Source organism: Heterodontus francisci, chromosome 18 (assembly GCF_036365525.1).
Source record: "Heterodontus francisci isolate sHetFra1 chromosome 18, sHetFra1.hap1, whole genome shotgun sequence".
Classification (NCBI taxonomy): Eukaryota; Metazoa; Chordata; class Chondrichthyes; order Heterodontiformes; family Heterodontidae; genus Heterodontus; species Heterodontus francisci.
Genome location: NC_090388.1, coordinates 50,819,898 through 50,838,195, shown reverse-complemented (window position 1 = coordinate 50,838,195; position 18,298 = coordinate 50,819,898). Strand labels below are relative to the sequence as shown.

Here is an 18,298-nt window from a genome sequence, read left to right as displayed (position 1 = left end):
TAAATTCAATTAATTAATAAAAATCTGAAATTGAAAGCTAGTCTCAGTAATGGTTGACTCTTAACTGCCCTCTGAAATGACCTGGCAAGCCACTCAGTTGTCAAGGGCAATTAGAAATGGGCAACAAATGCTGGCCTTGCCATCGATGCCCACATCCCATGCAAGAGCACCAAAAGCTTTTTTGATTCCATCACCTCAGTTTTACATCGCCCAGCTCCTCATATTGCAGAGTAATTCCTATGCTCCAACTAACGGTATTACTTTCCACAGGGGTTCTCCTGAATGACCATCATAATTTCAATGGAAAATTTACAGAAACCCTGGAGAAAAGGCGTAAATGTAATTTAATCGGACCCTCTGATGCTGATCGACCAGGAGAACCCTGTGGAAATTCAAACTTTGATTCTCCATTTCCCAAGCTGCCTTTCATTTTGCTATTTAACAATAGATTCGAACATAAAATCAAATATTACATAAAAATCAGGACAGAATGCATGTTTTTAAAATGACAGGATGCTTGGCCCTATAACCACCCATTGCTCTTATTCAATTATCCACCTCACTAATCTACATCACAGCCTAGTACTTGAACCACTGTTTTGCAACAATGTATCATAGGCTCTGGCTATTAACCATTTTCTCTATTCCCTCTTTCCAGGTTCTGATGAAGTCCTAGACAGTAGAGGAGGAGGAAGAATCTGCAACTGAAGATGTCCCGTCACTCGCTCTTCCGCTTGCAAGCACCAATTCAGAAACTGGCACCCTGCAATCTGTATGGCGGCTTAGAGGGGTTAGGACTGGGCGATGCTCTCCACACAAATGTGCAGCAACAAGGACAGAAGAGCAGGATAGCTCAGGACCTGGCTCACTGCAGGCCAAGCTTGTATCCAAGACCTACTGTAGAGGACAGAAGTGCTGTTTGACTTTGCAGTATCTATGGGGAAAAGGTATAAAGTCTATTGACTTTGGAAAAGTATACGTCTTTCACCTCCTAAGTACAGCTGATTGGCTGATATTACAGATGTCACCTGCTGCAGCCAGGAATGATCAGAGGCATAAACAATGAGGGCCACAGCAAGGATGTACGTGCCCTTGTGCTGGGCTGCAATTGATACTGCAGCTGGTGACAGCCTCCCCATGCACTGCTCCTCAGTGAACTGCAGGTAAGAGCTCTGCGCCTGTGGTGCAAGGCCTCCTGTGAGCTTCTCTCCTTTAGTATCTCTCTCTCTGAAGCTGCAGCACCTTGGATTCTAGCCTGCTCCTTCTTCTCCTCAGACTCTTCCAATTACAATGGCAGTAAAACTGCCAAACACATTGAAACCAATCAGAAACTTTCCAGAACCCCATGTCAAAAACCTTCTGCGAATCCAGCAAATAAACTTCACAAATGATTACTGTCCATTCCAGCAGCCAAAACTCCCAAAAAGCTCAAAAGCAGCACTGTAGCAGTCTAAATAAGCTAAGGTGTGATTAATAAAAGGAAAATACTGTATCTGAAATAAAAACAGAAAATGCTGGAAACGCTCGGTCAGGCAGCATCTGTGTAAAGAAATGCATTGACCTGAAACATTAACTCTACTTTTCTCTCCACAGATGCTGCCTGACCTGCTGAGTATTTCCAGCATTTTCTGTTTTTTGCAAGGAGTGATTTATCTGAGAGCAGCTGATGATCCCACTAAATGTCACTGGAATAACACTTTGCTCAGAATTTCAGTGACTGATTTAGAATTGATGAATATGACACCAGAGCTGTTGAAAAGGGTAATTGTTCCTAAAAAAAAAAAAGGGGACCCTAATTAGCATGTTTAAATAGGTGTCTGACTTTTGCAGAAGGATGTGCTCAATCCCTAGAAAAGCCCTGAATCAAAATAATGTAGGCTAAATTCTATATGCGAAACAACTGTGCAAGATTGTGTCTTCAAAGCTTACCTGGAGGTAAAATAGTTGTTCAAATTGAAAATCATCTCCAAATTAAATATTCCTATTGTACTTTTTTAAAAAATCAAACTTAACTGTAAACTCCGCACATTGTAGTCTCTGGGCCAGGGTGTTCTGACCTGCTCTACCAACTCCTGTTTATTACTTGATATCAGGTATAATAGTGTCACTTCTCTTGTAGGTTTCTTGACAAGTTTTCTATAAATCAATCCAATATTATGTCTAGGATCATGTTAGAAATCAGGATGACAATAAGTGATACAGACTGCATACCAGAGAATTTGGTACCCAATTCCTGAGTCTTACCCAGGATATCCTCATATATGTTCTCTTCTGATAAAGTGTCGTTCAGTGCTAACTTCGACTGGGCATACCAATCCACTTGGCCATTTCTGCAGAAATTTGGAGATTGCAGCCTCTGAAATTCTTTTACATCTTCAAACTCAAAGGATTTCCGACTGTATCAATGAAAACAGATGACAGCTTTAATTCACGTACTGGTTAATGCATCACTCCCTGAAGCTACTAAATGTATAATATTTTGCATTTCACCATCTCTGTCTATAAAATAAAAAGGTGAGTTTTGTAGTCATCAGGGTGAGGGAATACAATTCTTTCCAACTGAGGCACTTATTGGTGGTATCAAACAATCCCAGGTTTGATATAGCAAAGGGTGTGCACTCTGGAGTTAGATACAGGATGAAATTGATGAAGTAACAGAAAGAGTTGATGAGGGTAGTGTGATTGATGTTGTGCACAGAGACTTTCAAAAGGCGTTTGGCAAAGTACCACATATAAACTAGTTAGCAAAATTCAAGCCTATGAAATTAAAGAGACAGTAGCATTATGGATACTAAATTGGCCAAGGGATAGAAAGCAGAGAGTAGTGGTGAATGATTGTATACTTCCTTTCAATCTGAAAAACAGTGATGATCCCAAGAGGGGTGATCTTAGGACAAGGTTTTTTTGATATATGTTAATGACCTGGATATTCAGGACTTAATTTCAAAGTTATCAGATGACACGAAACTCAGGAACTTCAGTGAACAATAAAAAGGATAGTAACAGACTTCAGGAGAACATAGGCAGACTGGTGAAATGGACAGACACATGGCAGATGAAATTTAACGCAGAGAAGTGTGAAATGATACATTTTGTAGAAAGAATGAGCAGAGGCAATACAAATAAATAGTACAATGTTAAAGGAGGAGAGAGATCTGGGTATATATGTAGAGAATCTTTGAAGGCAGAACATGGGGAGAAGGCTGTTAAAAAAGCATATGGGATCATGAACTTTATAAATAGAGGCAGAGTGAAAAAATGAGGAAGTTATGCTCGACCCTTATAAACATTAGTTAGACCTCAGCTGGAGTATTCTGTTCAATTCTGGGCACCACACTTTAGGAAAGATGTCAAGACTGAAGAGAAAGTGATTTACTAGAATAGTACTAGGGGTACAGGACTTCAGCTACATGGAGAAGCTAGAGTGGTTCTCCTTAAATCAGAGAAGGTTAAGGGAGATTTGATAGAGGTGTTCAAAATCAAAGGGTTATGACAAGGTAAATAGGAGAAATGGTTTCCAGCGGCAGTAGCGTCAGTAACCAGAAGACACGGATTTATGATGATTGGCAAAAGAACTAGAGGTGATGTGTAGAAACTTTTTAATATAAACAGCAAGTTGTGATTTAGAATGCACTGCCTGAAAGGGTGGAGGAAGTAGATTCATTAGTAACTTTCAAAAGTAGTGTGGATAAATACTTGAATGGAAAATAAAGTAGGGCTATGGGAAAAATGTGGAGGAGAGGGGCTAGTTGGATAGCTTTGCCAAAGAGCTAGCACAGGCACAATGGGACGAATAGCCTCCTTCTGTGTGATATCATTCTACAATTCTACAAAATTCCCTCAATATTGTGCAGTCAAGTATTGTCGGGTCAGTTTATCATGGGTTAGACGCAAAGTAAAACTTCATCTCCACTGTTCAAAAATGGGGCTTAGGTCCAACTCGGAAAGTTCCACTCGTTGTACAGGTGTGACAGTTCCGTTTCCCACACAAACCATTCTAGAAGAACACACAAGACATAGGAGCAGAAGTAGACCACATGACCCAACGAGCCTACTCTGCCATTCAATACAATCATGGCTGATCTTGGGCTTCAGTTCCACTTTCCTGCCTGCTCCCCATATTCCCTGCGAGACCAAAAATCTATCATCCCAGCCTTAAATATATTCAATGATGGAGCATCCACAACACTCTGGGGTAGAAAGTTCCAAAGATTCACAACCGTTTGACCCCTTATCCTGAGACTATGTCCCCATGTTCTAGATTCCCAGACCAGTGGGAACAATTTCTCAGCTTCTACCCTATCAAGCCCTTTCAGAATCTTGTATGTCTCAATTAGAGCACCCCTCATTCTTCTAAACTCCAGAGAATTAGGCCTAATTTTCTCAGCCCCTCATCATAGGACAACCCCCTCATCCCAAAGACCAATTTAGTAAACCTTCGCTGCACTGCCTCCAGTGCAAGTATATCCTTTCTTAAATGTGGAGTCCAAAATTGCACACAGTATTCCAGATGTGGTCTCACCAAAGCCCTGTACAATTTTATTAAGACTTCTTTATCCCTGTACTCCAATCCCCTTGCAATAAAGGCCAACATGCCATTTGCCTTGATAATAGCCTGCTGCACGTACATGTTAGCTTTGTGCATTCCTTGTACGAGTGTCCCCAAGTCTCTCCGAACATCAACACTTAGTTTTTAAAAAACATTCTGTTTTTCTGTTTTCATGACCAAAGTGAATAACTTCACACTTCCCTACATTATACTCCATTTGCCATCTTGTTGCCCACTCACTTAGCCTGTCTATTATCTCTTTGCAGCCTCTCTACATCCTCCGAGCTTACCTTTCCACCGAGCTTTGTATCATCAGCAAACTTAGATACGTTACTCTCTGTCCCTTCATTCAAATCATTAACAGAGGGTAAATAGCCGAGTTCCCAGAACGGATCCTTGCGGCACCCACTATTCACTGCCTGCCAACTTGAAAATGCCCCATTTATGCCCACTCTCTGCTTCCTGTCTGTTAACCAATCCTCTATCTACGCTAATATATTACCCCCAACGCTATGAGCCCTTAATATGCCTATTAATCTTTTAAGTGGCACCTTATCGAATGCCTTTTGAAAATCCAGGTATACAACATCTACTGGTTCCCCTTTATCTACCCTACTAGTTACATTCCCAAAAAACTCTAATAAAAATTTGTCAAACAGGATCTCCCTGTAGTAAAACAATGCTGATTTGTTCCAATCATACAATGCTTTTCCAAGTGCAATGTTAAGACTTCCTTAATAATAGTTTCCAGCAACTTCCCAACGACTGATGATAGGCTAACTGGCCTGTAATTCCTGTTTTCTCTCTACCTCCTTTTTTGAAAAGCAGCACAACATTTGCCAATTTCCAATCTGATGGGACCATTCCTGAATCTAAGGAATTCTGGAAAATCATAGCCAGCACATTCACTATCTCTGCAGCTATCTCTTTTAGAACCCTAGGATGTAGGCCATCTGGTCCTGGGGACTTGTCAGATTTTAGTCCCTCAAGTTTCTCCAATACTTTTTCTCAACTGACATCAATATCTTTAATTTCCTCACTCGTTTTAGCCCCTAGGTTACTGCCCATTTCTGGTATGGAACTTGTGTCTTCTACTGTGAAGACCGACACAAAATATTTGTTCAATGCCTCTGCCATTTCCTTATTCCCCTTAATGATTTCTCCTGTCTCTGCCTCTAAGGGACCAATCTCTACTTTAGCTACTCTCTTCCTTTTTATGGACTGATAAAAGCTCTTGCAATCTGTTTTTATATTGCTGGCTAGTTTATGCTCATATTCTATTTTTTTTCCCTTGTCAACAACTTTTTGGTGGCCCTTTGCCGGTTTCTAAAACACTCCCAATCCTCAGACTTGCTACTAGCCTTACCCTACTGTAGCCTTTCAAAGCAAAAATACCAACTTAGTCCCAATTGTTGGCAAATTAGGTCTAGTAATGTGCTGTGAAGTCACAAAGAACTGGGTAGAGATTGCCTAAACTCTATTTACTTAGGATTATTAGACAGTAGACAAAGGTTACTTTTATCCAGCGACCCGGGTTCAATTCTGGGTACTGCCTGTGTGGAGTTTGCAAGTTCTCCCTGTGTCTGCGTGGGTTTCCTCCGGGTGCTCCGGTTTCCTCCCACATGCCAAAGACTTGCAGGTTGATAGGTAAATTGGCCATTATAAAAATTGCCCCTAGTGTAGGTAGGTGGTAGGGAAATGTGGGGATGTTGTATTAGTGTAGGATTAGTATAAATGGGTGGTTGATGGTTGGCACAGACTCGGTGGGCCGAAGGGCCTGTTTCAGTGCTGTATATCTAAATATAAAAAAATAAAAATATAAAATAGTCTGGGTACATTTGAACCCAGGTCGCAGACAGAAATGTGGAGTAACCTATAGCTTTATATTTTGCGAGTTTATGATATTTTCCCCCTTCCCTTGATTGAGCTCTCCCATATAATGTTTCATCCCAGATTTCCAAAGTTGATCGGAAACCAGAACCTGGAAATCCACAAGAGTAGCCCAGCATGGGCATGACTCTTCTCTGCACTTTGTCTCCTTGGCTATAGGAAAGTATCTGGCCTCCAACTGGCATTTCTCAAAAGTGGCACACCTGAAATCAGGAGTTCAATATGTGGAGGAATTCAAGTAGGAATCTTAAACCTGCCACTATGCAGGGGCTCCAATGTTCTGACTCACCTTGGTATTCCCAGATTACTCCCTTAGTCTTTTAGTTCCTCACATATCAGTACATGTACATTGCAGATTTCTACATCGTGTCTTTAGGTGGCTTCCACCATCCAAACAGGACTAACCTTTCCGATGACAGAAAATGCCTGCTTACCGGTTATCCTTACTGTTTATCCTTGGTTTCCCATTTAGTGCCCCTGTACTTATTGTAGGGGGAGGTGACAATGGGAGAGGTGGGGGGATGGCTGGTAAGTCTGGCAACTGCCGGGTGCTCTTCCTTAATGTACACAAGCCTGCCATTTTTTCTGTCCCATATTCAAAAGTTCGCCTAGGTTTGGGCACGGGATTCACTGTAAGCTCCTGATCCAGGGTTCCAGGTTCCGAATACACATTCTCCACATTTCTAATTTTACAGCTTGCCCAGGAGACTTTCACCTTGTCTAGAGTCCCAAAGCTCAGCTCGCTTGCTTCCGAGTCAGAATTGGACTGGATGTGCTTGCGTTTGAGCTCAGAGCTACAACTGCCATCCTTTTTCTCCTTCGAGGTTGATGGCCCCTGGGCTGCCAGTACCTCCTGAAGTCTCTGAGGGGTATAATAATCACCAGGCAGCTTGAGTTGGCTTGACGCTGTATTTTCCTTTGCCTTTTCCTCCAGCTTCTTGATATGATTCAATACAGTTGTTCTGTCTCTTTTCAGGGGCTGTGTTGTGGTAAATTTGGTGCAGGCAACCTCTTTTGCTTTCCCACCAACTTGCTGTGTCAAACCAGACTTTATCGTCTCATTCTCCTTGCTGCAAGATAGCCTGCTTTCAGTCGCCAAAGTCCTGGCCTTCCCATCATCTACTTTGTATTCATTCTCTTTTCCAGCATCTTTGCTATCTAAATTCCAAACTTTTGAGTGCTTACATTCAGCCTTCTTAATGACATTGCCCTCAACCCACTTCACCAGATCAGACTTGTTATCAAGTTCTCTTGCTTCTTTGTTTTCCAGTTTTTCTTCATCTGCTGAAAACACTGGTTCCTTTTTACCCTCCCATTCTGAAATCTTTTGCTTGATGCTTGGATTCCTAGTAATGATACTTGTTTTATTGGGGGAAAATCTTTGGCTGGAAGTATTCATTAAAGGTTTCTGAATGGAAAGTTCATTTTCTGAGACGCTGTTGATGTCCAGGTTTGGGCTGCTGGTGCCGAGTTTTTGATTCAACATTTTCTGCTCACTACTAGCCAGTCTTGACTTTGAAAGGCAGCTATTAACTGGCTTTAAGGGACACTTTACCTCTGTGCTGTCAACTCCCTGTGTACCAATCAGGACTTTTGCTGAATTCTTTTTAGTGGAATTCTGATGCTGATTAACAATGCTTTCAGATTCAAACTTTGGTGGCTCCTCGACGACAAAAACAAACTTCTTACCATCTGTTCTGACCCTAGAAGATAAAAAAAAATCTGCGTTATAATCATAGAACAGTATAGCATGGTTGCTGTGTCTTGCAGAGGCGCATATGGCAGTCTTTAGCTCACCTTTCAATGGCAAAGATCTCTAAACTTTCTAGTTCACTTGTTAAGCTCTACTTTTAGACCACTGCAGAAGCCATCAACTCGAGTATTGTTTACTTCTCTATGCTGAACCAGATCATTCTGTATACACCAAATGAGCTGCTTATTAGAGACAATGGTGTCGAGAATTGTTAAATGCTATCTGTAGGACTGGGGGGTTGTTAATCTGATTAGGTATTTATTCTCTTTCCCAGCATCTTTGCTATCTAAATTCCAAACTTAGTCATCGCTCAAACTGGGGATATCACCCTGAGTGCATTTTCAATATATGACCCTTGTATAAGCCAATTTCTCCATGTCAATCCCATGTCTAGGCCAAATAACCACCCCTTGGGCTCCATGGGTGTGGTGAGTTTTCAACCAACTATTGGCTGGACAGGAATCCAATAAATAAGCATTTCTCTTTTGCCCTTACTACCTGAATAATCTAAGAGGATATACTTTATACCTAATGATTCTTACATAAATACAAACTATTACATAGTATTTACAGCACAGAAACAGGCCATTCAGCCCAACAAGTCCATGCTGGTGTTTATACTACAAGAGTCACCAATTATTCAAAACATTTCAGTCCAAGATCATTAGCCACCTCAAGCTTATTGATTGGCTATTTTCTACCCATTTTCAAGTGATAAAATACATTGAGCTAGAATTGGATGATAATTGACATAATTTCAATTATATTTTTCCAGAATTGCAGAATGGGTCACAGTTCGAAGTCCAGACCATCCCTTACCCCATTCTCAACACATTTATTTTCACACTTCAGAATGTTTCACTAAATCCTGCTAGAAACAAACATGGACATCATTTTAGACAGTAGAATTGTATGTATCATTAACTAAATGCCATGATGGTGCTGTAGTGAATAGTAGAAGGCCTCACAGTCTCTTTCTTGGCCTTGTCACCCCTAGTCAACCTTCTGTCAGAATGCAATTCATTTCTGCCATATGTGTACCGGATGTGACATATGCGAAATGGAGCAACAAAACTCCCGCTCATGGATAATGTAACAATATTGAAGGACTGCATACACAGCTGGCATGCCTCCAACACTCAGAACCCTCAATGGAAAAAACAAGCACTGTGGGAAAGTGCAGTGAGGGTGCTTTATTCATATTCTCTTTGCAGGACACTGACGACCTTTCCAGCATTAAAAAAAAAAAGAGAAGCTAGCCCACAACACAGAGGCACAAAGTAATAGAAGCCAAACAATTTCTGCATGAGAAACTGGAAAATCCTGAAACATCATACAGGTCTGACAATCTCTGGAGCTGGTGTTGACAATTAAATAGCAATTGTCTGGCGAGTTCCGAAAGAGAATCGGATTACTCGGTTGTTTAAATTCCACAAGACATATGGGCCTAGAAATTCTATTGTGCTAACGGTCCAATATGGCGGGCAGCAAGCGCGCTTCATTCACATTGCCTGACACTTGGGTTAGGCTCACTGTATATGCAAATCTGGTGGGGTGGGTGGTTGGAGGGTAGTTTGTGCAGGGATAGGGAGCAGGATCTCCTTTCTTTTATTCATTCATGAGATGTGGGCATTGCTAACAAAGCCAGCATTTCTTGCCAATCCCTAATTGCTCTGGAGAAGATAGTGGGGAGATGCCTTCTTGAACTGCTGCAGTCCGTGAGGTGTAGGTACACTCATGGCGCTGTTAGACGGGGGTGTTCCAGGAATCTGACTCAAATATATCGCTATTCCTTCATCATTGCTAAGTCAGGATGGTGCGTGACTTGGAGGGAAACTTGGTGTTCCCACTTGCCTGCTGCCCTTGTTCATTTAAACAGTAGAGGTGCTGTGAAAGAAGCCTTGACGAGTTGCTGCAGTGCATCTTGTAGATGGTACACACTACTGCCATGAAGTGCTGGTGGTAGATGGGGTGCCAATCAAGCAAACTGCTTTGTCTTAGATAGTGTTGAGTCCCTTCAGTGTTGTTGGAGCTGCACTCATCCAGGTAAATGGAGAATATTCCATCACACTCCGGACTTGTGCCTTGTAGATGGTGGAAAAGCTTACAGGAGTCAGAAGGTGAGTCACTCGCCACAGAATACCCAGCTTCTGACCTGCTCTTGTAGCCACGGTATTTATATGACTGGTCCAGTTCAGCTTCTGGACGATGGTGGGGGATTCAGCAATAGTGATGCCGTTGAACGTCAAGGGGAGATGGTTAGATTCTCTCTTGCTGGAGATGGTCATTGCCTAGCACTTAGGTGGCATGCATGTAACTTGCCATGCCACACATCAGCCAAGCCTAGATATTGTCCAGGTCTTGCTGCATATGGACAAGGGTTGCTTCAGTATCTGAGGAGCTGTAAATGGAACAGAACATTGTGCAATCATTAGCAAAAGTCCCCACTTCTGACCTTATGTTGGAGGGAAGGTCATTGATGAAGCAGCTGAAGAGGTTTGGTCCTAGGACACTGCCCTGAGAAACGCCTGAAGTGATATCTCAAGGGCAATTAGGGATGGGCAATAAATGCTGGCCTGGCCAGCGACGCCCACATCCCATGAATGAATAAAACAAAAAAAATATATCCTGGGGCTGAGATGATTGGCCTCCAACAAGCACAACCATCTGCCTTTGTGCTAGGTATGACTCCAGTCAGTGGAAAGTTTCCTCTGATTCCCATTGACTTCAATTTTACAAGGGCTCCTTGATGCCATACTCAGTCAAATACAGCCTTGATGTCAAGGGCAGTCACTCTCTCCTCACCTCTAATTCAGCTCTTTTGTCCATGTTTGGACCAAGGCTATAATGAGCTCTGGAGCTGAGCATCAGTGAGCAGGCTATTGGTGAGTAAGTGCTGCTGGATAGCACGGTCGATGACAATTACCAGCAAAGTGATTGATGGCGAGAGTTGACTGATGGGGCAGAAAATGGCCAATCGGATTTGTCCTGCTTAATGAAGATAGGACACACCTGAGCAATTTTCCACTTTGTCAGGTAAATGCCAGTGCTGTAGCTGTACTGGAATGGCTTGGTTAGAGATGCTGTTAGTTTGGAACACAAGTCTTCAGCACCACACTCTGGAATGCTGTTGGGGGCCTTTTCTGTATCCTTTACGCTCAGTTGTTTCTTGATATCATGTGGAGTGAATCGAATTTGCTAAAGACTGGCTTCTGTGATGGTGGGGATCTGAGGAGGAGACCAAAATGGATCATGCACTTGCCACTTATAGCTGAAGATGGTTTCAAATGCTTCAGCCTTGTCTTTTGCACTGACGCGCTGGGCCGTGCCATCATGGAGGATGGGGATCCTCATGCATCCTCCTCATCCCATTAGTTCTTTAGTTGTCTGCCACCATCCACGACTGGATGTGGCAGGACTGCAGAGTTTTGATCTGATCCATTGGTTCTGGGATCGCTTACTTCTGTCTATTGTATGCTGCTTCCGTTGTTTAACATGCATTTTCTTCTTCCTCGGCAGTACCTCGAGAATGAGGATGACTTTCTTCCACTCCAGGGTTGTGGGTCCTTAGGTGACTGAATAGTCAAATTCTGGATCCACACACTCTGCCATAGGTGGGACAGGTAGTGTTTGATGAAGATTGGATGCTCGAATTTCCGAATGCTCCTTCCGCAGTTTGTGCTTGGTCGCTGCCTGGGCATGTTTGAACTGGCGGGCACCTTCACGGATGCTTCTTCTCCATTTTGGGCGGTCTCGGGCAACAGATTCCCATGAATCAGTGGAGATGTCACGTTTTTTCCAAGGAGGCTTTAAGGACATTCTTGTAGCGTTTCCTCTGCCCTCCTAGTAACCTCTTGCCGTGACAGAGCTCAGAGTAGAAAGCTTGTTTTGGGAGGCTTGTGTCAGGCATGCGGATGATGTGGCCCACCCAACGTAACTGACTAGCCATGACCAGTGTCTCGATACTGGGGGTGTTGGCCTGAGAGAGGACACTGATATTGGAGCGCCTGTCCTGCCACTGAATGTGCAGGATCTTGCAGAGGCACCGCTGGTGCTATCTCTCCAGGGCTTTAAGATGTCTACTGTACAGTGTCCATGTTTCCGACACATACAGGATCGCAGGTAACATTGCGGCCCTGTAGACCATGAGCTTGGTGCCAGGTTTGAGGTCTTTGTCATCAAATGTTCTTTTCCTCAGATGACCAAAGGCTGCGCTGGCACACTGGAGGCGATGCCGAGTTTCATCATCAATGTCTGCCCTTGCTGAGTGGAGGCTCCCAAGGTACGAGAAGTAATCCACATTGTCCAGTGGTTTGCCGTGGATCTTGATAATGTGGGGGGAGGGAAGTGTTTGAAGCTCGGCCTCTGAGTGTGCACATACGCAAGCGTCGTCAGCATACTGCAGCTCGATGAGAGGTTGGGGTGACCTTGGTCCTGGACTGGAGGCGACGTAGGTTAAATAGTTTCCTGCTCGCCCTGTAGAGTAGATCTACTGCAGCAGGGAGCTTCATGGAGATGAGGTGGAATGTTGCTGCAAGGAAGATGGAAAAGAGCATTGATGCGATAACAGTCTTGCTTGACCCCAGTTTTCACTTGGCCCGAGTCAGTGGCAGATCCGTTGGTAAGGATTACAGCTTGCATGTCGTCGTGCAGCAAGCGGAGCATGGTGACGAATTTCTCCGGGCAGCCAAATTTGAGGAGGATGGTCCATAATCCCACCCGATTGATAGAGTCAAAGGCGGCCATGTTGCAGCTGCTCCCTATATTTTTCTTGGAGTTGTCTTGCTGTGAAGATCATGTCCACTGTACCTCTTGATGGACGGAATCTGCATTGTGAATCTGGTAGGAGCTCTTCAGCCACAGGGAGGAGGCAGTTGAGAAGGACTCTTGTGATAACCTTCCTTGTGGTAGACAGCAGGGATACCCCTCTGTAGTTACCGCAGTCGGTCTTGTCGCCTTTTTTGAAGATGGTCACAATTACGGCGTCTCGGAAATCCCCTGGCATGCTCTCCTCCTTCCAGATGAGGGAGATGAGTCCACGTATGTGACAAGAGTGTCTCTCCCACCGTATTTAGAATTTCGGCGGGACATCAGTCTATGCCGGTGACCTTATTTTTTTTTATCTGTCAGATGGCCTTTTCAATCTCATGTCGGACTGGGATTTGTGCTGAGGTTTTGGCGAGTAGCATACTGTGGAATGTGGTCAAGGGCACTCGCATCAAGGACTGAGTTGCGATTGAAGAGATCTTTGAAGTGTTCCTTCCAATGAGCAGAGAGGTAGTCAGAGCATGCATGTAGTCCTGTGTTGCAGCATGCACCAGGTTTAAACCTCATTCTTAGGTAGCTCTGGTGCTGCTCCTGGCATGCTCTTCTACATTCCTGGTGGTAATCAGCTGGAGGTTTCCTTACCCATGTTTTACCTAATGCCATGAGGCATCACAGGGGCTGGAGTCAATGTTGAGGACTCCCAGAGTCACACTCTCCTGAGAAAACCACTATGCCACCACCTCGGCTGGGTCTGTCCTGCTGGTGGGACAGAACATACCCAGGGATCTCTCTCCTCCTGTCCATCACCTGCAGCAGGACCTCTAAAGCGGCATTGGAGAACCTCAGGGCCCAATCTACATCTCTTGCAACCATTTTCCTTCTATTTCCGCTCCTGTCTGCAGCCATCCATTAAAGGGATTTAGACTGCCTTTAAGTGGCGTCAGCAATACACAAAATGCTGCCTCCCCAAACAGGTGCAGCCACTAAGCTGCATGGGTAGTGCTGGCCTCCTGCATGCCAATTTTTGGGCACAATTGATTTTCCAGACTTTGCTCTTTAGGCTCCTGTCATAGACCTGAATTTCAGTCATCCATAAACTGATTTTCAAAGTTGTTCTCTGCAGATTTTTTTTTTAAAAAAACAAAAATGTCATGAAGTTCTCCATTGAGTTCTTCTCATATGCCCCAATCCCTAGAAAGCTCTTTGGTCTCAATGTTGAATCTTATTTATTGAGTCAGTTAGTTCTCTCCTCGTCACATTCTTGTACATGCATGTCACACCTAATCCACTGCAAACTTGCCCAGATTTTGGATCAACAAATACAAAGAAAGAAAGAAAAGGGACTCTCCAACCAGAATCTGCTGTTAAATTTGAACTAATTTTTTCCTCTATACAAAGGACTCACTAGAGGGAATACTCCAATGAGACCTCGGTCTAGGTAAAATATATATATTATATATAATGTTTACCAGGCCTACAATTTTAATGATCTGTAAATTTTAAACAGCATAATCTGCTACAGTGCACTTTCAAATAAGGTACCATGTTCACTTTCTCCTGTTAATTCAAAACGTTTGACCACCGTCCAAGTCGAGTAAAGGCTGAATCGGATTGCTGTGCTCGGAGAAAGACGCTGAAACAGACATTGTAGGGAACAAAGCTAGCCCATGGGGGTGCGGTGCAGAGTTGAGATGAATATCACAGACGACTATTACATGCCTGTAACTTCATTCAAAAATGGGAGACTGGGCAAAGAACTGAAATATGACATGACTTTAGTTTTTTGTTAAAAGCAAAACAGAAATATACTGAGTGGGACTAAATGAAAATACAGCTGTTTCTCAGTTCCCTTGCTGCATATTTCCCTAACTGTGGGTCCTAAACCACAGCTATATTCTGTGGTTAGGTCCTGAAAGGTCACTGATTGATCTGAGGAGATCTCTACTTAAGCTAAACATTTTGAGTAAACACTACCTCGCTGAAGATCTCAGAGAAGCCAATAACCTCTACAAGAAAGCTTGGACAGCCCCAGGCAGGAGCATTGCTAACTTAAATACTCTTGTAATGTACTGCCAATTTTACTGCCACCAATGCCACATTCCCAGAAATCAATTTGGCAATGCAAGTGATTCAGAAGGATGGAAAAGGATGATAAATTGCAAAAAGGGACAGCAGACAATTAAAAAAAACACGCAGCCAGATCTGCATCAACTGTTGTGTACAGAAAGCGACTGCTCTGGTAATCCCAGTGTTTGTGTGGGGATCATGTTTCCATGACAATTTCTGCAGACTGGACATTAAGAAAATAGAAATTCAAAACTTCAAATCAATCTAATTTCTGCTGATCTTGAAAAAATACAACTGCTATCCAAATGTGGAAATGCATGTCCCTTTAAATAAATGGCATTGTTAATGCATTTATGTGGTCAGTGATAAATATTCACATGAAGAAGTGGTTTGACAGACACACTCCCAATACAACTTCACAATGAAACCTTTAACACACTGTTGCGATCAAAGATCGGTGAACAGAATGAGAGGTGGGCACCTTAGATGGCCTTTAGGAAAGGCGGCTGTAGAAGATAGGTAGGGTTCAGAGTTTCGAATCTTACAGAAACATTCCTGCTCCCCTGCCTCCGTTTGTCTTCAGCATTTTGACAATTTAAGAACATAAGAATTAGGAGCAGGAGTAGGCAATTCAGCCCCTCGAGCCTGCTTTGCCATTCAATACAACCATGGCTGATCTCATCTCAGCCTCAACTCCACTTTCCTGCCCATTCTCCATAACCCTTCAACCCATTACTAATTAAAAATCTGTCTATCTTAAATTTACTCAATATCTTGGCATCCACCCCACTCTGGGGTAGTGAATTCCACACTCTCACGACCCTTTGAGAGAAGTAATTTCTCCTCATCTCTGTTTTAAATCTGCTACCCCTTATCCTAAAACTATGACCTCTCATTCTAGATTGCCCCATAAGGGGAAACATCCTCTCTACATCTACTTTGTCAATCCCCTTAATCATCTTAAATACCTCAATTAGATCTCCTCTCATTCTTCTAAACTCCAGAGAGTAAAGGCCTAAACTGCTCAATCTCTCTTCATAAGACAAACCCCTCATCTCTGGAATCAATCTAGTGAACCTCCTCTGAACTGCCTCCAACGCAACTACATCCCTCCTCAAGTAAGGGGACCAAAACTGTACGCAATACTCCAGATGCGGTCTCACTAATGCCTTGTACAGTTGCAGCAACACTTCCCTACTTTTATACTCTATTCCTTTAGCAATAAATGCCAAAATTCCATTTGCCTTCCTTATTACGTGCTGTACCTGCATACTAGTGTTCTGCGATTCATGCACGAGGACACCAAGCTCCCTCTGCACCAAAGCATTCTGAAGTTTCTCTCCATTGAGATAATAATTTGCCTTTCTATTCTTCCAACCAAAATGGATAACCTCACACTTATCCACGTTAAACTCCAACTGCCAAATTTTGGCCCATTCACCTAACCTTTCCATATCCATTTGTAAATTTCTTATTTCTTTATTACAACTTACTATCCCACCTATTTTAGTGTCATCTGCAAATTTGGCTATAGTACCTTCTATCCCTGCATCCAAATCATTAATGTAGATTGTAAATAGTTGGGGCCCCGAGGACAGAACCCTGTGGCACCCCACTAGTTACATCTTGCCAACCAGAAAAAGACTCATTTGTCCCAACTGTCTGTTTTCTGTTGGTTAGCCAATCCTCTATCCAAGCTAATAAATTGCCCCTAACCCCATGTGATCTTACCTTGTGTATTAACATTTTGTGTGGCACCTTATCAAATGCCTTCTGGAAGTCCAGATATACTACATCTACAGGATCCCCATTATCCACTTTGCTTGTTACAGCTTCGAAGAACTCTAGCAAATTAGTCAAACACGATCTACCCTTCATAAAACCATGCTGACTCTGATGGATTGAGTTTTGACTTTCTAAATGTCCGGTTATTACTTCCTTAATAATGGATTCTAACGATTTCCCAACGACAGATGTTAAACTAACTGGTCTGTAAATTCCTTCTTTCTGCCTCCCTCCCTTTTCGAATAAGGGCTTTATATTAGAATTTTTCCAATCCACTGGAACCTTTCCCGCATCCAGGGAATTTTGGAATATTATAACCAATGGATCCACTATCTCCGTTGCCACTTCCTTTAAGACCCTAGGATGTAGGCCATCAGGCCCCGGGGACTTGTCTGCCTTCAATCCCAATAGTTTGCTCAGTACTTTTTCCCTAGTGATGATGATTGTTCTAAGTTCCTCCCTTTCTATAACCTCTGCATTACCTGTTACTATTGGGATGGTACTAGTGTCCTCCACCATGAAAACTGAGGCAAAATACTGATTTAGTGTCTCCGCCATTTCTGTGTTCCCCTCTATTAACTCCGCAGTCTCATCCTCCAAAGGACCAACATTCACTTTAGCTACTCCCTTCCCTTTGATATACTTATGGAAGCTTTTGCTATCCGTTTTTATATTTTGTGCTAGTTTTCTTTCATAATTTACCTTTGCTCTTTTTATTTTTTTTTTGTAACCCTTTGTTGATCTTTAAAAATTTTCCCAATCTTCCAGCCTGCCACTGGCCTTTGCAATCTGGTATGCCTTAATTCTTGTCTTTATGTTATCCTTAACTTCCTTGCTTAGCCATGGATGTTTTTGCCCCCTCTTACAATCTTTCTTCCTCTCTGGAATATATTTTAGTTGGGAGGAATTGAATATCTCCCTAAACATCTGCCACTGCTTATCAACTGTCCTACCTTTTAGTCTTCCTCCCCAGTCCACTTGGGTCAAATCTGTCCTCATGTCTATGTAATTACCTTTGTTTAACTCTAGAACGCTAGTGTGGGACTCCAGTTTCTCGCCCTCAAACTGAATTTGAAATTCTAGCATGCTATGATCACTCTTCCCTAGAGGATCCTTAACTATGAGATCATTAATCAATCCCACCTCATTACACAATACCAAATCTAGAATAGCCTGCTCCCTGGTTGTTTCCACAACATATTGCTCCAAAAAACAATCTCTAATACATTCAATGAATTCACCCTCGAGACTACTAATTTGCTAACAACCACTAGTTTTCCCCCTTATTTTGCATTCATTGGCAAATATTCCAGTAGCTGCTCAAAATCCTAGACTTTCTCTTCCTGCCCTACCTTATGATTAAGGTAGGAAATCCTAGTTTAATACTTTCAACTTGTAAACCCATACATACAGAGAACACACAGAACCAATATGCACACAAGTCTTCTTTAAAAAAATAATTTTTCCTCCAATTTCCATCAAAAGTT

The 18,298-nt window shown here is 42.7% G+C and overlaps 1 protein-coding gene across 5 annotated transcripts in view; it reads right to left on the bottom strand.

The window, feature by feature from the left end:
- The window catches only part of si:dkey-82f1.1 (DENN domain-containing protein 2A), a 148,697-nt gene that overhangs the window by 52,765 nt on the left and 77,634 nt on the right, over positions 1 to 18,298 (bottom strand). For 4 of the 5 annotated variants that reach the window (XM_068050732.1, XM_068050730.1, XM_068050729.1 and 1 more), the window contains exons 3-4: positions 6,874 to 8,142; positions 2,212 to 2,396 (exon numbers count right to left, since the gene is read on the bottom strand). In XM_068050732.1, the coding sequence (XP_067906833.1) occupies positions 2,212 to 2,396; positions 6,874 to 8,142 (1,454 nt within the window). The remainder of the gene's footprint in view (positions 1 to 2,211; positions 2,397 to 6,873; positions 8,143 to 18,298) is intronic. The other variant, XM_068050733.1, reaches the window with a different exon arrangement.